Source organism: Echiichthys vipera (assembly GCF_963691815.1).
Source record: "Echiichthys vipera genome assembly, chromosome: 16".
Lineage (NCBI taxonomy): Eukaryota > Metazoa > Chordata > Actinopteri > Perciformes > Trachinidae > Echiichthys > Echiichthys vipera.
The window spans coordinates 12845557-12870260 of record NC_139841.1 but is presented as its reverse complement, the minus strand read 5'-3'; the positions used below and the strand labels follow the sequence as shown (position 1 = coordinate 12870260).

Genomic DNA, 24704 nt, shown 5'->3' with positions numbered 1-24704 from the left:
TTCACATCATGTGTTTTTAACCATGAAGCCACTAGGAAGACATCCGGACCATAAGTCAAACTCTGACAAGTTAAACGACGACTTGTAGGTGCGGCTTTCTTAAACAAACTAGAAGTACATTGGTGAAGTGCAGGACAACATTACACAGTGATCCCAAAATAAGATTTATGACGCATCACAAGATGCCAACCGGATGTTCTTGATGAATATAGAGGTGTCTTGCTAAATCTTTTTTTTGTTGTTCTTTACCCGGAACAACTTACCCACCAACCCTCATAAAGGCGTACAAGAAAATAATGACCTAAGCCACGTCAAATGCATCATCAAAGGCCAGAAACATTAGGGTCATCAATGGTAAAATCAACCAGTCAGTCAGCCAGTCACTGGCAGATGTATTTCTCTTCTTTCCCCCTCAAAGATACATGGTTTCAGCACAAGGTCGTAAAGACTTAACTGGATGGGTTCAACTTCAGGTCATTAACACTCTCAATGAGTCTCAACATAAGACCAGGTGAATTAGCCCATTAAGCTTAAATACCAGTCTTCATATCTGTGATCAAGCTTATCATCCCAGCAAGCAAATCTGTACCCTTGAACAGATGAGGCTTAGAGGAAGGGGGTGAGAGGTATAAGAGGAAGAGTAGAAGGAAGAAGGAATGGATTTAAAAGGAAGAAAAATAAAGGGATCAGTGAGGTGAAGAAAATGGGGGAAGGGAGTTTAAGAAGAGGAAGGTTTGCACAGCTCTTCAGTGACAGCAACAAGCTAGTAAGAACAGATGTGGTTCAGGGTCCCTGGTTCACCTTTGTCCAATGCCTCTTGTCTATGTGAATCTCTTGTTCCAGAAGTAAGGACAGTTCTACTGGAGTAACACAGCAGGATCGGATCCCTGGAGAACGTTTTCAGTCCGGCGTTCAGAGGAACTCCTGAGCCCAATGGAGGATTCAAGCTTTCAGAAATTATGCAGGACGGTTCCAACTCCAAAACTCAGACAAGGATCGTTTCCCAGAACCTATACAGGAGATACTGAAGACTAGTCCCATGTCTAACCAGGTTTCTCTGGGCAGAATAAAGGAGAAAAGCTTCAGAACTCTGGGAGTGTGTTTGTGTGTTGGTTAGTCTGCTGGTGGGATTGGGTATACTGAGCAAACTGGTTAGACTGGTGAGTAGTGGGCTGACTGGGTGCAGTCTGGTTTGCTTGCTGGTTTTCTGATTGGTATTGTTCTAGCTCTCGCTTCCTCCTCATGGCTGACTGCAACTGCTGCTTGATTATGAGGATTTGACCCTCCAGTTCTGAAAGCTCCTGAACAAGTGGGTTCCTGCCCACACTCAGGCCAGGGCCGCAGTCTCCCATGCCCAAACGGGTTATGCCCTGCCCAGAGCTTCCTTGCACTGGCCCCAGTCCTTGGCCCAAGCCCCGCCCTAACAGGTCAGAGCGACCGTTCAAGTTGGTCACTATGGGCAGGTGTTTCTCCAGTAGGGGAAGAGAATGGGGATGAGGTAGGGGAGATGGTGGTGGTGGTGGAGGAAGATCCTGGGAGGATGGGCGTTCAAGGTCATTTTGCATTTCTTGTGGAAGGACCCTACGCCTGTTGCAGTGAGATGACTCCACAGGATTCCAAGATGCTGACTGGTTGTTTCCCTCATTACACCTGGAAATAAGACACATAGAGAAATATCAGGTGGCAGTACTGTTTTTTTTTCTTCTAAGAATGCCTACAGTACAAAGGAGATTGTGTAATATCTGACTGCATCTTTCTAGGCCGAATGCTACTGACACGTGGATCAGATGGCATCTCTCTCCCCGACTACGGACACACAGATGATACTTACACTCTTAATTGCGGCTGCACATGCAGTACAATTCTATGCATGTTGTACGACAATTTGCAATTCAGAGAGAAGCAGACTTTGATCAAGAATGCAAAGTGAAGACAGATTTCCCTTAAGTGCTGTATAGGTTATGTTCCAGACATTATTGTCAAGAGGCTCACATAGAGATTCTTGGAGGAATTCACCAACAGTATGAATGGTTGGCAAGGATAGTCAAGGAAAATATTTATCCCTAAATGTCCCATTATGTGCATCGTTCTGCTAGTTATTATGTAGTATGTTTTATTTTTTATTTTCTGTTCACATTAGCTTGGCTAAATATCTTAACATACAGTATATTGGATGGATTACAACACAATTTGGCACACACCATCATGTTCCCCCTAGGATTACAACATTCTACCGATGACAACTATGAGCATGTTAGTGTGATGACTTTAGCATTTAACTCAAAGTATTGCAGTGCCTGAGTATAGCTTCACAGAGGTGCTAGCATGTTCACTCTTAGTATTTATTGTTTATCAGAAAAAAACAGTCCAAACAGTCTGAATGGGTTTGATGATTAATTCGCTACTTTGGTTTGTACTTGACTGTAGATTTTGTGGCGATCTGTACTGATTTAGGCCACAAATGGTGTTACAGTGGTTAATAAAATTTAACAGTGCACCTTTATTTGAAGTCCTCATAGTCTGACTAGCTGGTCACATTACCAAACATTTTTTTTCAGAACATGGCCGTAGTTGAGCTAGAAAAGCACATCAAATAGATATTTTTGCTTTATATATATATATATTTAATGCAAATAAGCATTAAAGAGTAGCAATGAATAGCTCCCCACAACATACAGGTTCTCAAGACAAAAAATTAAGATCTTGCTGTCAAGGCTTACTGGTGAAAATCTACTGTATTTCATGTCCAATTAATTTCTTCTGGCATTAGCAATGACACCACCAACCTCTCCCATCCAGCTTGAGGGCCTACCCTCATCTTTAAGCTAATGAGCACCAGCAGTAGTACCATGGGTTGGAGGTGTGTTGTGTCAGCTTGACACAACATTAATAATGTCATGTTCTGCCCAGGCTTAAATGTGTCACTGGCCAAATCTTCTCTCCATTCTGCTTCAGAGAGTGATAGAGGAGCAGAGTGATCCTCAATCAGTGTTCATTTAACAACATGTGTCCTGCCTTCTTTTCAACCCATTTAGGTCTATGAAATTATGTTTTATATATGAAGAACATATATAAGAAAAACATAATCCCAAAGTTGTTTTATTGGAGTATTAAAGCTACACAAACTTAAAAAAACAGCCAGCCATGGTTGTCCTTAGTGACACACCATGTTCTTTGATTGCACTGACCTTGAAAAACTACTGCAACATCAAGTCACTCTGGACCTTTGGCCAAAGCTTATCCCTTTATTTATTTATTTTTCACACAGCATCAGCTTTTGAAAGGAAGAAAGCAGAATAAGGTGGCATCTGCAATACATGATTGGATATTACACCAGTGTCATGTTGGGTTTAGAGTTAATACCAGCGAGTTGGAGTCATTGCTTTTATGCTTCACTGAGCCATGGCATTTCTTTGCTAGAGGGAGACTTATCTTCTGTCTAGATAATTGATGCCAAATATGTATTTATTATTTATCCTTTGGTTAACATAATCAAGTGTTGAGTTAATGGGGAACAGCACCTAAATTAAGAATTCCAATATGTTATTTCCATGGCCTAGTGGAAGGCCTAAGTTCAATTAATAATTGTGGACATTAACTACTCACTCTCGCAGACGTCTCAAACTTGTGATGTCATCAAGTATAAAATCGGCAGCTACTCCATAGACAATTAATGGGAGACTGATTTTGTGTGTTGTGTGCTTTTTTTTTATATACCTAAATGAGCTTTATTCTTGTGTAGTGTTCTCGGGTCTGAAACAGAAATGTCTTAACATCTTTCCTAATTCATTGTCTACGTAGCAGTTCACACTTTATACTTGATGACATAACAAATTTGAGTTTTAGCACGTTTTTGGATTAGGGACAAAGTTGTTCATGTTTATTTTATTTACAACTTACAACTTTACTTTACTTACTTTTTTGTACATGTAAGGTACAAAGTATGAATTTTGAAAATAGGCATAGTTGCCCTTTAAATGCCGTATAAATGGCCATAGGTCACATTCTGACGCCTTATTCAAATACATCAAACATTTTTAAGACACAATTAACACATGAATGTTAGAGTAGTACTAAACAGATTACTGTTGTATTGTAATGATAGCATTATGGTACAATGTATAAACATTTTATTGAACATATATTTAAAGCATTATTTAAAGCCATGACCCTGAGGTGAGATGAGAACACAACGCAGTATATAGAGCACCAGTACACTCTCTGACATTTCTTAAGTTTCCTGCAGCCATTTGTAGAACAGACTCGCCAGAGAACAAAATTTGATTTCCCCATTCAAAAAGAAACTTTTCATAACTTTAATATCTGATCTGAAAGCTAAAAAATAACAGTGATTCCATTTAAGAAGTAGAGAACAGAGATTGTCCTCATGTGAATCAAAGCCTAACTGACGAACTCTCTAAATCAAAGCTGTTTTCACGGGTGCTAAAAAAAGTGACAAGAAGAATCTAATGAGATACTCCTGACATCAAAAGACACCTGAGGCTGAAGGATAATACGTCAGATTATAAGGACATAAAAAGAATCTCATTTTAAAATTATATATACACCTTTTGACAAGAAGGCACTTGTGCTTGGATCATGGCTGCAATGAAAGAGAGAATATTTTAAAATGTGGTTAACATTATCAGATCTCTTAAGCCTTAAATCTTAAGATAATAACCCAGATTTTGTCATTTTTTTGAAGCAATATGTACTGGTGTTAGATGCGTAGACTTTATAGCATAGATGTTCTCTATATAATTATACTATGACCGCAGCCTGATGACCTCAGCCATCTCCCTGGTAGGCATGACAACGCTAGGCTCAAAAAAAACTTGCTGGCTGAGCGTTTGTGCCATTAGTACTTAATGAATGTGAAAAAAGCCAGGCTGTTAAATCACTGTCTAAAATGCAGTTTTTCAGACTTGCCTTTTTGCTTTTATTGATGAATTATCTTTAATTTTTTATTATATCATATTGAAAGCACTTCCTGGCCGCTCTAAGAAATGTGAGGCACATATGGATTATTCATATAATTAGCAGAGCCTGTAGTCTTTTCGCATAGCTTTAAAAAAAAAAGCCCTACTCTTTGTTGTTTTTCCATTGAACCTCTTACTTAATTTCCTTAGAATTTAGGAGTCAGTGTGTCACTCCTAAATGAGAGAGGAGCTCTTTCAACTTTCATGATATGAATAGACATGTTGATTGAGATGGAGCTCCCATCACTGCACCACAAAATATATAAACTCCAGTTGTTCTTTTTTTTTTCGCTTGGTAGATGTACCCAGAAAAAATAATGATATCAAGGTCAGAGAGGAAACTGCGCAGCATGTAGCGTTGGCAAAGTGTGTTTAGAAGATGAAAAGCAGGCTGAAATACAAGGCATTATTTCTTTCTGCAGTGTTAGGATGTCCTTTACATCATCATTATTTTTCCACGATAGTAAAAGAAGTACACTCTGGGTTATCAACGTAATGCTCATTATTGTGTTCTTCACAGTGACATCAGAGGGTATCTCATTTCTTACTTGAAAACAAATAGAGCTCTTTGTTTTACATTCTGATATGAAGAGGCCATATATATATACGCAGCTGCAAGTCAGACTATTTTCTCTTCATCATTTACAGAGTGGTAATTTAATTTTCACAAGTGCTGATGGTAACCCTGCTCCTGTTCTCCAGAGGCAAGATCACTCCTCCTCTGCACTATTTACAGTTCTCAGATTCCTCCACATACTTTTAAGAGATATCTGCTCACTCCTCAGTCCAATTTGTAAGGTAACCATGCAGATTCCTCTCATTAAGACATGCCCAGGTTTTTATTTGCATTTTCATAAATATTTATTTTCCTCATAAGCAGTGGTTCTACAAACGTCCTCGCAACCTGCTGTAGATCCAGAGTTGTTGGACACACCAAGGCCACTCAAAACATATTTTTCTGTCTTATATCAACCAGAGCAGCTTATGAAGAGGACAGCTCGTGTTCCCCCGCAGCAGTCCTCTATGCCACATGGAATTGAATCAGAATATTTCACCACTGATCAGTATTTCCCAACCCATCTGTCAGTACAGATGTCTGACAGCGTGTAGCGCAGAGTATAGGGAGGCTTTTCTTCAACAAGCAGGACACAGGTGGAACAGAAAGACATGCCCCCTTGCTGAAGTGCCCTTGAGCAAGATACCAGCGGGTCTGAATTAAATGACCTCTTGGCTAGCCTGTGGAGGGTGAAAACATTTACGCTTCTTCTTCTTGCAGTAGACTGTTATACAGTAGCTGTTATTTGTTGTGATCACATTTCTTTTAAATGGTGGTGATGGTGTGCTATAGAAGAACTAAATAGCTGGACTGACACAGGGAAGAACAATCCCTGTCCTGTTATTTTCAACACTGCAGAATTGCTATGGTTAAACTCTTGTAAAATGTATGTGCCCTCAGTGGTGAGGAAGGAAAAGCACAGTGAAATCTGTTACATTTTATAAATACATGTGGAACTAAAGGCTAGGAGGTAAATTAATATCAGGAAACAGAAAAACACCTTTTAAAATTGAACGAAACTATAATGTAAATGTAACCTAAATTGTAACTATATTCCATATAATTGTATTCATCAAAGAGAGCATAGCAGCTGAATTGTAACTGATATTACTGATCTACAAGAAGTGACATATGATCGTGTTTTAGTGTCCGCTAAAGGTCTTTTCTAAATCTATCTGACCTTAACACTGCACCTGATACTAAATCACAATATCTTAATTGGACGTTGAAGAGTGATTCCTTACAGACACGGATCCTAGTTCTCTCAGACAGACACTTCTCTAATGCCTCTGGGCTTTTCTACATCCTTGTTAGTGCAGTAAGAAAATTAAATATGTTATGGTTCCATCCTAAGTAGTCGTTTTAAGCCAATTTTTTTTTTACCTGTATGCTCCATTTGGTTACGTAATGCGTCCTTTCATACTGATGAAACACAGTTATATATATACAGCACTATTCTGTAAGATGTACTGCAGTAGTCCCACTACAGAAAACATGGTAGAAGTTTTTTGGTGTATTTTCTTGTAACCAACCTCAAGCTGGAACCTTTTATAGCACAAACTTCCATACACATGAATGGGAGAATGATCTATTTAAGTTTCCTGCTTGTAAACCGAAATTTCCGACACAAGGTTTCTGCGGGACACTAACAATATGACAGTAATAACTTTTGACTCTTAGACGGCATGCAGGCACGATGCAGAAGAGCTTGATTGAATGAGCCTAATTATGCAGCCATAGGTAATCTATCCTCATTACCACAGGCATCCCTCACATGGCCATGGCTCCATAATTATTACGTGTATTTAATCCCTACTTTGAGTGCTCCACCTGAGTGTCCCCCAGTGCGTAATGCTAAGTAGGAAAAGGTGTGAAGTAGAGTAGACAGCAGAATCAAACAGAGAAAGATGTAATGGAACTCTTTGGCTGTGGAGAAAAGCTTGAGTGTTGATTTTAGATCTCCCCTCAGAGGCCTGAAAAAGAGTGAAACATATCCCAGTTTGCTTGCCTTAAATGAGATATGCTTATCTGATAGCAAAGTGGAAGCTCTACAGTGACATGGCAATATGAGCAGTGACCCGATGTGACTACAAGGGGCTAAAATATGACACACACTACAGTGGTGTCAAAGTGACTGTCCAGATTACTTACATAAACCTTCAAAAAGTACACCCATGAAAACATTTGAAAAGAAGCTTTCATGATTGACTAAATCTCCCTCTCTCACCCACTGAGCCAAACAATACTCCATGACGTCAGCATGAGATTATTTCCTCAATTTCCCTTACTGATAATTAGTTTCAAACAGACTGCCCATTCTATTCCATTTCTGATTAAAAATGGGTCCCTTAACTGCCACTTGGATGTTAATTGATGTCAGTTATTGACAGCCTGATAATTTGGCCAATGGGCTTTTTAAGTTGGGAAATTTGGCTTCCTGCTAGAAACACTCCTCAGGCTCATATGCGATATTTTCTGTTTGTGTGCTGTGCGTAATGTTATGTATTTAATTGAGGGTGCAGTGGTTTGATACCACTCTGTGAGGAGTAAAAATACACAGTAAAAAAGGAACCTGGCATGTTCATAGTTCATAGTTTCAATCATAGTTTCCATTCACCTGTTTGATGTGCATTTTCAATTTCAGTGTAAAAAACAATGTATCCTCAATGGTTTGTATATCTTCTTAAAAGTTTTTGCACAATTCTTCATGTTGTCCAGGCACATGAGCGGTCAGTCCGCTTGTGCAAGCCACTTAAATGCAAAACCTGTTTATGCAACAATGCTACATGGTAAGGTTTTGGAAAAGATTGTGGTCTGAGTTAAAATAAGTATGTTTAAATGACTCGGTTAGGCTTAGGCAACAAAAGTACTTGATAAGGCTTAGGAAAAGATCATGGTTTCTGTTAAAATAAGTTTGTTACAGAGCTTACGTACATAGCATTAATTATGTTAAGTAACAAAAGTAAGTGAAAGTAAGTCAAAATAAGTCATACATTTGCTTTCAGACAAGACACGAGTGGCGGCCCTGTGCTTGTTGGACCCATCCATCCACCCTGACCACTTCCCTAAAATGACTTTGTTATTACAAAGTATGTTTGAACTAATTGGTTAGGTTTAGGCAACAAAACTACTTGGTTAAGTTAAGGAAAAAATTGTGGTTTGGGTTGAAATCAAGCAGTAACCTCCAAGGCGGAAAAACAAGGCCAACACAAAAGTGACAATAACTGCAGTTCCTCAAAGGGCCATTAGAGGCTGGCTCCAAAAGCGAGTCAATTCCAATTGAGCCCTATGTTAACATGTTCAACTTTACAGCCAAAATAAACATGTTTACAGCCTGGTACAAAAAATGGGTTTGTGTCTTTATAGCTAATTTCTCTGTTCTTGACAACTGTACGTGGGGTGGATTTTGATGCTACAACCCTACACATCCTGTCTGACTGCCACCAAGTGTTTATAGGCCTTTTCAACGGAATTCCATTGCTAGGCAACAGCCTTTGTTAACTTCCTGTCAGCTGATGTCATTCACACTCCTTCGCAACAGAAATCAAACTTGGACACATTTAGAATGTTAATGTTTACAACTTTGAAAAGGTCTATAAAACTTCTGTTAATCACGGTAACCAACTATAATTGATGGAAACATGTCCTGTTAGTTGTTGGATGCTGATATTTGACCATGTCTTGGCTAGGTTTCGCTTGTAAATTAGTTGTTTTTTCATCTCAGTGTAACCTCCTACTTAAATAAAGGTTATATATTACCTTTATATTAGCTAACAGCTTTACTTACATTTTGGAGTTACGTAAAGTCAGTGATGTGTCCTTGCGTGACATTAGTTTTAATGAGCCTATGAGTCCCAAGTAAAAACAAAATATACTAAATGGGTCATAAATACTGTAAATACAACAGTGTTGGGCTCAGTTCATATATAGTTCAATCCATTAGGGATGGAATTACTCTAAAATCAATTTCATTAAAGAAATCACATTAAGCATGAATATATGATAGCAATGTACTTGTCTGCTGGATTTATTCGATTGAAATGAAATCGTATTGAGCCGAGCCTTCAATGATGGGGACAGTACCTCTTCTCAGGCTTGGTAACAGTCGGCAGTTTGTCATCAGTGAAGACTGAGTTGAGGGCCCGGTGTAATCTCTGGAAAACAAGCAAGACATTAGCTGTCCAATAATGTCACTGTGATTACTTTGTTGTTTATTGGGAACATAAAAGTGTGTGTGTGTGTGTGTGTGTGTGTGTGTGTGTGTGTGTGTGTGTGTGTGTGTGTGTGTGTGTGTGTGTGTGTGTGTGTGTGTGTGTGTGTGTGTGTGTGTGTGTGTGTGTGTGTGAGAGAGAATGAGAGAGAAAGCAATAAGAACAAAACATGTCACAGTCTAAATACATATGGACTGCACTAGTAAGTACGCTTTGCTGCAAATACTTTCAAAGTAAAAGTACAGAAATGTATACATGTTTCCATTCTGGTAATTTACACATACTGTTAGGAAATAATCAGAATACCTCTTCTGGTGTTTCTTATATGGATCTTTGACTGTGTTGTACATAAGCGTATTTGTGTGTGAGTTCAGTACCTGACTTGTGTGCAGCCAGTATTTGAAGCGTGGCTCCTTGACCCTCGGGATCACCAGCTTGTACACAATGTGTTCTGCTATTGTGGTCAATAGAGATAAGGCCACACCCACACAGAGCATCACAAACAGACCGGAGAAATGTTTTATACCCATCTGCAGCGTCTGGGGAGACACAGGGTTAGTGAGTGAGAGAGAGAGAGGTGGCCAGTTGAAGAAAATGGGGGGATGGAGAAAAGGAAAAAGGACGAGCAGAGAAAGAAGAGATCAGGAATGCTAAAGCTTCTTATGGAGGAAAGTTGCTTGAAAAACATTTTACAATGATAAAAAGTCCCTTGAGTTGTGCTGCATGGTGGTAAAACAACCAGATAACACACAAAATTAAATATTTTAAAACTTAAACATGTTTTGTTGAATTATAGATCAAACCCTTTATCTTGAAATTCTTATACAAGCCACATCATACAATATATGCAGTAGGTACAGGTGTGGGCAGGTTATGAGAATGGGCCGCTGCGTCCCTGTACCTGGTAGTGTTATGTGTTTTATTGTAATAAGAACATTTGGCATCCTTATCTTTTTTAGGCAGATGACATATTCAGTAGAAGTAGCTTTTGGTTGGTATATGGAAGGTCTCTCACACTTTAATGATAAAGCTAGTGTAGTTGTATTAGTTCCCATGAAATGTGTGATGTATTCACCAACAGTCCGAAGCTCCGATACTGTCTCTTTTACAGTTTGGCTGATGTCCCAGGAGTCATCGGCTCCCATTCTTTTTGAAATTCCATTAAAAATAGCTTGCAACACTGCATTGTCAAATGTAATTCATTTCCACCCCCACCCATATTGGACTTTATAAGACCACAATGTAAAATTGTGTGTTAGGAGACTATTGCTCAGGTTTGCTTTTAACTCACTTTTCACTCCTATCAGAAGTAAACAACACAATGATGGATTGATACTTTATTTGTCCCTGTGGGGAAATTTGCAACCAAATCATAAGGCATTTCAGCACAACATCACAAAAGCCACCAATAGACATACTAGTACACATACCCATACACATATTTGGCACTTTGCAACGCATTAGGTGTAAGGAACAGAACAATCGTTAGAATGGGCCAAAGCAGCTGGACATCTTTTGTGACCAGAAATGAGTGGTCACAGTGCATGTGTGATAAGGTTTCCCTTTAAACAATGAAAACTTCCGTCGTTCTAATGGCAAGGTAAGGGGGGTGCCTCTGGTCACCCACAATGCTGTTTGTCATCTTCCTTGTTCTATCTCTGTAGATTCCATACTAGCTGACATAATACCTAACAGTTTGCTGGCTGTTCTTAGATAAAGACATAGGCTGTAGATAAAAATGGATGGCTTGACAGCTCCCCAAGAGTGAAGCCAAAACATCTTGGTCGCCCCCCGGTGGCTGACTGCAGTATAGGTCATAAGTCCAGACCTCTCCATGTTAGCGTATTTGAACATGGGTCAAACTAAAAGGTCAAAGTACGACTTAAATAATTTTTGTCTTATAACTTTTAATTTAAATCAGTTATTAGTCATATTACGCTAAAAAAGGGGTGAAACATAATGGCTGACAGCTGTGATCGACTTGAGATTGGTGGAGCCATAGAAGTCTCATCCATGCCAGATCCCAAATGCACAAACTTTGGTTGCAAAAATCTGCTGATACTGTATCCGGGATATTATGGCTTTACTTTTGTACAGTGTGAGGAAGTTGAGACGCAGGGGCAGCCCCAGAGCAGCAGCTGCTCAGTTGCGCATAAAGCCAAAAAGGTTCAACTTCCGCATCTAAAATTACCCGGACCATCAGCACTACTTCCTCCGTGTTGGGTCCATATAACAGGCACACTAGAGGCTTCAGCCAACCAAGCTGGCTACCAGTTTAGTAGTCCAGCTAACTTGAATGTGGATTCAACTTTAAAACATGCAGCTCTTATAAACCAGGGGTCAGAAAACCTGCTCCTGGAGGTCCACTGTCCTGCATGTTTTAGGTTTCTCTCTGCTCTAACACACCTGATTTTAATCCTCTGCTCGTTATCAAGCAGCTGAAGCTTGTCAGGGGTTTATTAATCGTAAAACATGCACGACAGTGGCCCTCAGGGAGCATCGGCTCCCCACCCCTGTTATAGACTTTTGAAATGCTATTGAATTGAATAGATCAAATTCTGATATTGGCATGAATCATTTTGCGGTGGCTTTGACGCTGCAAAAAATGTATCCAAGGATTCTCTTTCACCATGTGGGTCAATGGGAAAAATACTTATTAGATCCAATGGCATCACATGGCCAACACAGAAGTTGTAATTCCACTATTTGGCCAGATAAAGATGGACGGCACGTGTCCACTTCCACCCACTGTACAAAAGTCAAACCAAAATACCCCTAATACAGGCACTGCCATCTTGTAATTATGAAGCCAGAGTCTGCGCAATAAGTTCTGCCCATACACCTGCCTGAGTAAATCACAGCTGTTAATCATAAGGTTTCACCCCAATTTTATAGCATAACTAATTAAAACCAAGTAAGATGAAACAATAATTTTTTTTTTTAAATACCTAAAATGACAGGAGCCATCTTTGGGAAAAAACGTTTTCCTAAAGATGGGAGAAGCTTACTGACGTGTTTGGGCCATGACCTATCAATGTAGGGGGCGGGATTTATGACCTAGACTGCAGCCAGCCACCAGGGGATGATCAAAATGTTCGCTTTAGGGGAGTTGTCATGCTGACCATCTCCGTATACAGTCTATGGTAACAACACCACAATGTCGCTTAAGTGAAAATGGGCAATGCCTATGTACAGAATTCAATATTGTTTTTAACAAAGTGTGAGAGTTCTCAATCTTTTGGCCTCAGCGAGAGTGGTGAGTAAATCAACTCACTGCGATCATTGGCTTTGAATCAGCCCAGGTGTGGGGAGGTTCATGTACCCTGAGTCTCCAGTGCTCTGTGCTGACTCATTATCTCACCTTCAGAGGTAGTGAGAGGTTCTCCCTGTTGTCAGTGTATCTACAAACACTAACTTAGTAGTTTGTGTGTATTTGTTGTCAACTGCCTGTTTCCTAGTATATACTAGGGGTGCTGGAGATTTTGTTGTGACTCCAGCCTTTTGGTTTATCAAAGGTCTCCCGGACAGCCTTTGCCTTTAGTTTTTAGTTTTCTGTGTCTCCTAGACAATTTTACTTTTGTGTCAGCTGTCGCTATTGCGATCTTGTGAAAATCCTTCTGGGATAACTTTGAGACACCCCTGGGTCTGCACCTGCAACCCCCTTTCCTGAAACAAAAAAATTGATATCTGGAATATAACCTTCACTCAGGGCTTTGCCCCCTATAGTATTTTTTGGGGGCTTTAGTTTCCTTTTCTTTAGAGCAATTGAAGAGTCACAGGAAAGGGGGGAGAGGGAGAGGCTGATACACTGCAAATGGCCGCAGGTTGGATTTGAACGCCAGGGCCGCTGCCAAGGACTCATCCTATATGGGGTGCACACTCTACCCAGTGTCCTAGAGCCCTCATATCTTAATTACCACTTATTCTATTCCAAATGTGTTGTGAGAAACCTCTTTGAAATGTTCCACCAGTCTGAAAGTGTGGCCATCTCCTATTGTGATATCACACTTTTCTTAATCAAGCCCCTGTTGCAGTTACTGCATATGTACATTCTCATATGAATATTATACTGCTGAGTATGGAGCAGTTTGTGATACAGCAGCAGCTGCAATGATTGCATTATAAAGTCATGCTGGAAAAATGATGGATTAAATTCATCATTGCAGTATTGTGACTTGGCGAGATGGCTGTAATGAAATTTGGCAGAGTGGGAGCTGATAATTCCTGGGGAGTCGAGCAATACAGACAGTAGTCACATCTGAGTGCTGGCGAAAACATTTTCAACTTTTTACGAATTAATTGGGATATAGGAAAAAAATAAAATTAAAGTGGTATTATCCTTTAACAGGAAGACAAGCTTACTGAGGATACATGACATTAATCTAATCTATTACTTAGCTCCAGTGCATAAAAAGAAGCGTAACTTATTATGCATGAACCACTCTGTTCTTTAGATCAGCACATTTAAGTAAATATTCTGGCTCTGGCATAAATTTTCTGCAAAAAACTACCAATAACTTCATAACACACATAATCTTGGTCTCTTTGATCACAATTTATTTCTCTGTAATGTTAAGTTTGGCCCTCATAATGTTAGGTAATTGAATAATATGTCATTTATTGGTATTGATTTTATTACTTTGAATGGGATCAACTTCTTTAAGGTGACAGAGAGCTGGATGGATGCCATAGAGCTTGGCTGCCATATCTGAGGCCAATCCATCTGATTTTTAATTTTTTCAGGACCCCAGGCTTGCTGCTGGTGGTGTAGAAGTCATTCATCGGAATAAAAGATTGCTAAAAAATGCTGAGCAGGACTCAACTGTGCCAGCCTGGTCAGTAACTCATATTGCTTTATATCACATGAATTTCCCACTCATGTTGTCCAGTGTTCATTTTGACAGCACTATACTTCATCAGCAACTGTGCCAAAAATTGCAAATCAGCTTTGTTTGATTCACCATAATTAGACTAATTAGACTTTTCACAACTTACTTTACAACATTATGAATGATATGAGAACTAGTAGTGTGCATATGATCATGCTGTGTTTTCTGAACGCCACCTGACTGATATAGTCACATGTACAATTAAGGGACACACAGGGGAAGCAAAAATACTGGTCAAGCAGCTTTTCCTGCTGTCACTGTAGGCAGGCGGAGGCATGATGCTGCAAAAAATTAAATGTACCTGGGGCAATTTAAATGTCTGCAACTGTAGATAGAATCTGTAACACATCTAGCTGTTACACAGTAGGAAATGGTTCACTTCAGCAACACATGATTTGTTTCACTGCGGTGAACTACTTCTGATACACTAAGATTGTTGAGACATTACAGGCAAAACCATTGATTTTTCGTACATAGTTCAATTCTGAGATTTAGGTCTAATTTGCTTTAATAACATGTCTTCTTTTCAGACTAGTGGAAACCAAAATACATATTAAGTGTTTGATTTAATACACATCACGTCAATTTGCATATGTAGATTTCTCCTAAATTTCCCAAATGTTAGCATTAGATAATGCATCATTTGCATATGTAAACAAAGCATTTCAGAACGGGAAAACATGTCTTGATATAAGTAATAAACTGGGCAGTTGGTGATATCTGTTAACAAAATTTTCTTTCTCATCCTCTGAGCCAGAAATCTACCTTTCTCCGTGTAGCACTTAGATACAGCAAACTTTCAAAAAATGATTTATTTTTTATTTTATTGACTTTATATAGTATTTTCTGATTTATGAAGTGATAAACAGAGATATCCCAAATTCCCTCTGTAAAAACCTTTGTCGCTAATAGGTCAACAAAATGAACAAGAATGTTGAACCTGCTTTATCCAATGTTCACATTTCTGGTTTAAAAATATTTTGCAAATTAGCACATATTTAATAATAATGTATCATTTACCTGTATAAACATACATTTCAGAAAACTTGTATATATATATATATATATATATACACACACACATACACACACACACACACACACCTTACTCACCTACTGCCTCCACCTAATTAGACATCATATGCCTTTGCACACAGTGTCGCACAGAAGCTAAGAAGAATAAATCATAAAAAAAGAAAGGTTCAAATATGGGAAGAAGCCGTGGAAGAGGAGGGACATGAATTCTATTTTTTGACCATTTTTTTTCCAGACCCTGAAATCACTTTCCTATAAAGCGAATCAAAATGGTTGAGTGGAGCTAGGCGGAGTCAAGGCGGAAGCAAGGCATCTGGCGAGAGTCAGGTTAACTAAATGCTCCACAACTTTCAGAAGGTAGTCACTAACTTTGCTCCTTTACTGTGCTCCTTTTTTTATTTGGTGAAAACAGCTGCTGGATGAAATAAACGTGTTGCAGGCTGGAAAACCAAAACAATGGGCTGGAAGTCCATAAAACTGTGAAACTCTGTAGAGCTCAGGGGAACTGCAGAGTTGCGTATTACTTTTCTGCAGGTTTCTTATGAGTGACACTTTTTACATTATGAAGTTATTTGATCGCCAGATGAAATCCCAAATATGTATTCATCAGTTAATTTTAGATTGTTATGAACTGTGCAAACCAAAATGCCTCTGGATGGCATTAGATAGACCTACCACCAGAGTAGCAAAATGTGATCTATAACCAATCAACATTAAGAAGTAGAGCTGAGCAACACATGCACAAGATTAGTAAGTTGGTCCGTTTTCAAGCAGGAACAAATGGCGACTGGGTCACAAACTTTGTCAAATTACAGCATAAAAGTTCACTGAGCAATACAGTAACATAATCTTGATTCATATTTGATCAGCGCTGCCTAGATTCACAGTGTGATCTGAGTTTTGTGAGCCTGGTAAATTGAGCTGGACACAGTACGCCAGTTCAGTACCACATTAAAGCATGACACTCCTCTGTTAGTCATCGTCTTAAAACCGCACCACATGGCATTTTGTGATCGTCCTGCCCAAGGCCTGGACAGCTTAAAGTCTGTCAATGGAAGTGAGGCCAGACATTTCGACCAGAGCAAATTAAACCCGACCTCAGTAGATTCATCTAGTTCCCAGGCTAATACTGTAAGAATATTGTGTAGGACCTCATGAGGAAGTGCTGTTTAAGGAGTTTTTGTGTCTGGTTGTCTGCTCAGTGTCACAGGAAGACAACGGTAGATAAGACATTTGTATGCATGTTTCAATAGGAGATAAAATGTGTTTTACAACCTCAAACCCTCCTAGGGTAATAAAAAAAACAGAACTCCAGGATGAAGGACCCCTTTTATCCTAAATCAACGTCAAATCTGACCACAATTTGAACCGGAGGAACAGTCTGTTGGGAGACAGAGGGACTTTCAGTAATAAAATCTAAAACAACAGAACTTTGTGTAGAAGTTTGGAAAACAGTTAAAGTTCTATGTTTCATCGCAACTGGCTGTTCAAAGACATTCTTGCAAGTGTGTAACAGTATATGCATTATTTGTATCTTGTTGTGATTATGTTTGTGTGGTTTCAGAAGTGCAAAGTCTCTGTCCAATTCCTGAAATATTTTGTGTTTTAATAATAGGCCCGTCACTCTGTATCTGTATCTTTTAAAACTGTCTGCCTAAAGATCTTGGTTAAATTGGATATCAGAAAGCTTAATATTAGAAAATCAACCAAAGATAGTTTAATCTCAGAATTAGAATTCCTGCGTAAAAAGCAGTTGATTCGCTCAGAGCCAGAAAAGGAAGAGACTGCTGTCTCTGCTCTATCTCTTCACCCCGCTCTCTTCTGCATCTTCTCTCTTCGCACCTCTGACCCCCTCTTTTACATCACCTCCTGCACTTATCTCTTCTCCCCCTCTTCTGCGCTTCCAGGTTTTTGTCTCTTTATTTCTTTTATTCAACTTTGTCAACCCAAAGTTAGCAAGAGACATTACTTTGTATTTTGTTTCTAAAGTATTTTCGTTTATTAATCTATTTTTACCGCGGAACTTTTTAAGTTTTCTACGCCACGTTTTCATCTTTTATAAGCATAGTAAAACCCCTCGTGCTATCCTTTCCTTTTTGTCTGGCTGACAAATTGCATCAAACTCTAGTTCAGAACCGGTCAGAATTTTTGTGAACCCACAAACAACCTCCAGAGGGAAGCCACCTGAAGAGCTGAATTCAAGTAAGGACGGGAGCAGACGAGGCCCGCAGATCCAACCGCGCAGCTGACCCAGTCTACAAACCGAGCCCAGGTCCGCCATACACCGGGACGCGGACCTACGAACCTGCATCGATACTGTAAGACACCCGGGCGACCCGGATGTCAACGGCAAAGTAAGGTTGGCCTTTTAATGCAACTCTTGGTTTAAACGTTGGTGACACTTAAATTCTGATCCGAGTTCTGTTGGCCGGCTAATTAGAACCAGTTTCAGGCCAGTAATATTATAAACAGGCCCATTGGTCAGAATCACTCTGTTTTTTTTCATATCCACATTTAACCCTTTTCACTTGTCTATTCAGTGTTGCACTATCCTGTATTCCTTGTTAGGTAGTCAAATAAATGTTTATAACCTTACGTCGTTGTGAGAGTCTTCCTTTCTGTGCAGAAAGTGTTGGTCCCTGATACGGCTGTGGTACGAACTAACGTGTTCAAGACGAGACTGATAAAAATTTAAATAATCAATTACTTTAAATAACTAACAGGTATTTAACCTTCACCAAAGTTTAATAAACATCCTGTCTTATTTTGGTGTGGTGCCCTACTCCGAGGTAAAATAAATCCTAAATTTGAACGAGTCGAGTTAATTCATAATTAATTCAACGACTAATATATTCTAGCCATAAAAAAGCAGGCTTAATCTCCTACAATTGATCATAATAATAATAATAATATATAATAATATTGATATTGATTAGTGCAGTTTTAAACAGTTTTTTTGTTTTGATTTTTGGCAGGAACTAAAAACCTTTATATCCACAGAAACACCTATTTAGCAATATGCCAAAATTCTACATCTATTCCAATGTTTACATCATACAGAAAATACATTTGCTACTGTTGTACAGAACAGGTGTTTCTGGTCCTACCTCAGTCACAGCGAAGCTGCGTTTCCCGCAGGGCACAACCTTGTACCATTTGTCATGCAGCATGTCCATGAAGCCATCTGACTTGTACTGACTAACAAGCTCTGAGATGTTGGAGGTGAGTGGAGAGTTCTGAGGGAGGCCAATGCCATAGCCTGCCAATAGACAAACACACAATTCGATAATTTTTTCTGTTACACAGCAAAAATCCTTTTAACTTCACCTCCATGTGCTGTCATTATATTCTATCCCTGATTATGGAAAATAACTGATAAGGAAGAAGGGAGTCTTGGTAAATGTTGCCGGCACTTATCAGAAAGCACCACTGTCACTCTACAACAAAGAAGGCACTTAAGTTACGCTGTAAGTAACTCTCAAAATGTCTTAGCATGTCAGGAAAGTGTAACAAATTAAGCAATAGCCAGTTATATAAGTATCCTGCCTTGGTAGGAAGTATGCTGATTGATTTGTATCCTGAAGGCTTAAGGGGGCATTAAGTAATTAACAACAACACTGGAATTTGGCACTATGGTGGCCTGTAATGGAAGCAACCACCACGGGAACCTCTTCACAGTGGGAGGAAGAAGCATGCTAAATGGACCAGAGATTAACAGTAGACAGTGGAGGGTATAAGCTGTTGAAAGCAAGAAGATCAACCACTGTGCACACGTTGAGAATGATATTGTTGAATCCCCAAAATCTTCATGGTAAGTTTGTTAACAGTCATTCAGAAATAACTTTTAAAATATAGTGATAATTCGAAACCAAAACATACTTGTAAATCTAAAAATGTTTTAAATCAACCAATACCCTAAAAAAATAAAAAATAGATTATCCCCACATATGTATTAAGTACTTTTTTTATTTTCTAAATAAGCAAGTCATTTGTCTTATAATAGGCTGCCATGTGTTACCTTCTATAGCAAAGGGTTTCCCGACTGTTAGTGTTTTACAGTCCGCATCTATGGAGACCTCATAGTCCAGGAGAGCTTTGTCCATGATGAATGCATCCAGTCTCTGAGGGTCAGCCCTGAGAACAGCACATAGACAAAAAAGAAGTGCAATGCTATGGCACATGTAGACAAAAAGTAGTCCCACTATTGCGTGCATGTTGAGCTGAAGTGCAATGATGGTAAGGGCCCAGCTTTAAAGGTCCCATATTCTGCTCAATTTCAGGTTCATACTTGTATTTATACATTCTCCTAGAACGAACATCTTTACAGTATTCTGTCTGTCTGAAAACACTGTTTTAGCGCCTGTCTCTTTAAGGACACCCTCCGTAAAAGCCCAGTCTGCTCTGATTGGTCAGAATTTCCGGATTTTATACAATCTCGGTGTCTCTGCACTATAGAAACTCAAGCTGCTTTGAAATAAAAAAATCTACTTTTTTACAATATGGGACCTTTAATACTTAATGAACTGGACAGCGTTCATCTAACACAACATGTTGTACTTGTTAAACATTTCAGTGCACAGGAATTTTGCAAGCACTCCACTTGAACTGAATTATGTGCTTAAGTTTTATGACAATCTGATCAGTGGCATTTGAAATGTGTTTGATGGATGACTGAACAGATTCCCAGATAGATTGACTGGTCCATAGTCACTCTTCCGAATGTATTGTGATGAGAGACGTAAGCACAGCACTAAGAACAATCTGACATCTTCAGTGATTTTTCTGGGATTGACATTTTAAAGCAACCCTCTGGAAAATAAACCTTTAAAACCTCCTGAGACGCAAACTTAAATGAACCTTACATTGTCATCTCACTCTGCTACTCTGCTACTAGTTTGTGTAAAAAAGTTAGTTTTTCTGTCCGTTTTGGTACTGTAGGTCTTGGATTTAAACTCTAAACGCTTTTACTTCATTTTATGGGTAGGTTAAGATTGAATAGATTATTTGGTAGAAGTTTTGTTTTGTTTTGTGTAGCGTCCAATAGTTAATTGGTTAAAGGGGTAAACCATGAATGAAGCAGAATGTGAAAATTGATTTGTTTTGCTTTGTGCTTGTGGGTATTTTAAAGAGGTTTTCAGAGAGTAGTTTACCACAATCACTGAAAATGGGATGCAATTGATTCAACAAACTTCTCTCGACCTTTTGCCAGTGGTTTTCCAATACTTTATCTGGCCATATGCCAGGAAAATGAAAGCCTGTCTGCCAATTTACCCTCATTCCTCATTCCAAATCTGTTATACGGGGTTGAGATATTAATTCACAACACTTTCAGCAAGGCTTTTTTAAATCAACTCAAAATGTTTTTACTGACAGTTACAGTCTTCTGGGATACAAATGCTGCAAAGCCCTATTCAGGAAATTTACTTTAAATTTAAATTTTTTTTTTTGCTTGTTAACAAGGACAGTGTTTGAAATCCTGCGCAATCTTTTACCTACAAGTTGGCTGTTTTATTATTACAGGTTGAAACAGGTAGCAGCTTACGTCCTTGGTCTTCCCACCATAGTACAGTATTGATGTTATGTATTTCATAATCAGAGAGAACCACCTTGACATCAACCAATTACTTGACCAGTATGATTAAAACATGATGCCTCCCTGCGTCATCTTCCTGCAGTAACGTAACTAGCTGACTCATGGTAGCGTCAATGGAAAGTTACACTTGTGACACATTTGAAGACTCATGAAATAAGTCCCTATAGTAGTACCTAATTTAAAAATACTCTATAATTTTTCTCTTCCAGGTGTTATAGTCATTAGAGTGTATGTAATTGTGCTTACTTGTCACAGAGGTGAAGGAGAGTGGCAACAGATCGGGGAGCCAAATATTTACTGGGGGTCGTACCACTTTTAAGGCTAGGTTCACACTGCAGGTCTTAATTAACAATTCCGATTTATTGCTCAAATCGGATTTTTTGTTTGGCTGTTTACATTACGTCTTTAAATGTGGTCTGTCTATGGATTGTTGTGTGAACAGCTCACGCTCCTGAAGTGACCTTCATGCGCAGTTGATCATTGATGACATTGCGCCACAATGGTGGTTACATAAGCAAACATGGCAACGGCAACGGGTATAGTAGGACTTTATGGCTTAATTCTAAAAACAGTGTGTGAGCCTCTGGCCGCCTGCTTCAATGCTGTCCTCCATGTTTGCTTTGGTGCTGTTTCTGGCTCCCACCGGCGCCTGTGGCACACTACTGTCGCATTAAAAAAAAATCCAATAATGTACCCATTGCTGCAGCACCTCTGTATGCAGAGCTCTGTCTGAGCTTCTGCCCCCCCCCGCCCCACCCTCCCGAAAAGCCCAGTGTGCTCTTATTGGTCGGCTGGCCTGCTCTGCTGTGATTGGTCAATCATTTAGGAAGCATGTCGGAAAGGGTACGCCCTTTACCATCAGTTACCTTAGCCATTGAATGTCTTTATGGAAGCTAGCCAAAATGCTAACATTGGTTATAACAGGTTAACCTCCAAAATAAACACCAAAACAGCATAAAAGTGTCCAAATTTATAGCTTCAAATTTTGAGGTTTGGTCCCAGGCAGCCAGTAACAGTTACATATCAATCTTGGGCTTTGGTTTTGAAGTAATTTTTTTACTTAGAACACCCTTACATGCACAAACAGACCATATACTAACATACTAAAGGACAGGAAACCCCGAAAGAAGCATAACAGTCTCCTTAAATTACATAAATGTAAAACTTTTAACCCAAACTATGTCCTTTTCCCAAAACTAACCACATAGTTTTGTTCAAATTCACACCGTTAATCACGTGTTTAAAACTGCAAAACTAACTCCTCAGGCCTGGACTCTGCTTTCCACTTACATCTCAAGGAGAAAGCCCTCTCCTTTGATGACAAAAATGTCCAAATCCTAGACAGAGAGGACAGATGGTTTGAAAGAGGAGAAAAAGAAGCCATCTATGCAAAAGTAAAGAAACCATCGCTAAACAGAGGAGGAGGTCTGATACACCACCTATCTCCAATTTGCAATGCAGCCCTTTCGTCCCTTCCCAGGAGATTCAACAATCTAACCTCAAAAAACAACTGTTCACAAATGGCCTCTTGTGATTCCAAAGACTGTCGTCACGACTCAATAGAGCAGTAACAAAGTGGAAACCAACTTCACACCAACGACTGCCACTCTAACGACGGTCGTTGGCACTTGGAGCACAAAGGGTTCCAGTGACATCATCGGCCTTGTGAGAGGTTAAATACCTGGAGCTCCACAGTTGGACCAGTCCCGGCCCTGTCAGATGTGTACATGAACTGATAAAGCCTCTTGGCTGAGAGGTGAAACATCTTCCTAGACGAATGACTGAAATAGCTTTGGGGATAATGATGAACTGGATGAATGAGAACATTCACAGGCCAAAATTCATGTGGTTTTGGGAGTTATTGGATTGGTTTTCAACCTTCTCTGGTGTTTCGGTATGAGGACGCGTTGACCTCAACGTGAGATTTGTTCAATGCACACACTATAATCATCTTTATCATGTAACTGATAACTAATGCCTGGTCACTTTGGGATTAAACCCCAGGCACAAAGTATTCAAAGTTTCACTGCGGCACACTTGTATGCTGTCTTGTTTCCCAGTTGTAATTTTCTAAGGATGACATTTTCCCTTGAACCTTCTAATCAGCATTTTACAAGCTCAGTAAAAAAAAAATCTTGTTTCATCCATTCAAATTGTGTCCTACCCAGCCGAGGCCTTGCACTCAGATGCTTTTTCTCAGTATATTCTGCTTTGCTCCATGGGGATGCCAGTTGAATGTCGAAGCAGCTTAGGATGACAGCAATGGCAGGGTAAGGAAGAGTGTGAGCTCTGAATGCAAACAGGCTGGCTTGTGGCAGAGAATGACAGATTTATTTTTATTTTTCCTATTTTTACTCTCCTTGGACATGCAACTTACAATACATTTTTTTCCCCAAAGATGATTAGATTAGTTTTTTTCTCATGTGTATAAGTTGATTTTCAGGTAATAGTGACTGCAAGAAGACTAGTTAGATAACTACAGAATAGCAGAGGACAGATGACAGTGGTACCGGTGACAGCTGCCATGAATGTTCAATGTCTGCATGGTGCATGTGGACTGTACAGTACGTAAAAGATTGTCTTACTTGAGCTGATGTATGCCATCTGGTGTTGCCGGGACATTGTATCTTCTCATGTACTCATGCATCTCAGGGAAACTCTTCTTGAGGTAGTCCTCTGCACTGCTTTCTCTCACTGTGGCAAATCGGAATCCCTGAGAGGGATGGTGCAACTGCAGGAAAGGAGAAATAGGCCCACTTGTAACCCTTAGAATGTCCTCACACAGCATTAATATTGATTACAATTGATATTTTCTTTTTAGTCTGTTATTTCTTTTTTCTTTAGTTGGCACTTTATCAATTCCCAAATGCCATGAAACTATACTTGTTTTTTTTATCTGTATCTTTTTTCTCTCTCTCTTTTCTTTTCTGCCTATCAGATGGTGAGCTGACAAAAAGCATTAAATACCTTACACAAATTCTCCTTCAAAGCCGGTTTACTTCTACTGACTTAAGCCCTATTTGGACGGAATTAGTTTAATGTGGGGATGTGGGGTAAAGTAATTTTTACCAGACATTTTAGTCCTGTGCGAATGCGCAATGTCAGTAATTATTTGGGAGAATGTTTGTAAAAATACTCCGTTTTTGACCTTCTGTAAAACAGTCCTGAAAAAATACTTTGGGTAACACTAGTCCTGTCTGAATACGACCCTCTGTCAAACATATGTTGATATACCGTCATAACCCATCAATACGTAGTTTCCATATTTTTTTGAGCATGTAGGCGCTTGAAGAAGCACTCATTACTTTTTTTTAGATGATCGATTCTGTCCTTTAGTTTCGTGTTAACTTAATTTTGTGATATCACGAAGCTACATAGCACGTACATGGCGACAGGGGGGTGACATAGTGCGTTAATCTAGTAATCCCTCCCATTCCTGGT

General features: G+C 39.3%; 1 protein-coding gene across 1 annotated transcript in view; it reads right to left on the bottom strand.

Annotated features, from left to right (window-relative positions):
- Nucleotides 1-1082: 1082 nt before the first annotated feature.
- Nucleotides 1083-24704, bottom strand: part of grin3a (glutamate receptor, ionotropic, N-methyl-D-aspartate 3A) — a gene marked incomplete at both ends in the record, with an annotated part of 56411 nt that continues 32789 nt past the window's right edge. Inside the window, 6 exons of the mRNA XM_083929834.1 lie at nucleotides 1083-1650; nucleotides 9619-9689; nucleotides 10124-10285; nucleotides 18778-18929; nucleotides 19689-19804; nucleotides 23849-23994. Of these exons, the coding sequence (XP_083785960.1) occupies nucleotides 1083-1650; nucleotides 9619-9689; nucleotides 10124-10285; nucleotides 18778-18929; nucleotides 19689-19804; nucleotides 23849-23994 (1215 nt within the window). The remainder of the gene's footprint in view (nucleotides 1651-9618; nucleotides 9690-10123; nucleotides 10286-18777; nucleotides 18930-19688; nucleotides 19805-23848; nucleotides 23995-24704) is intronic.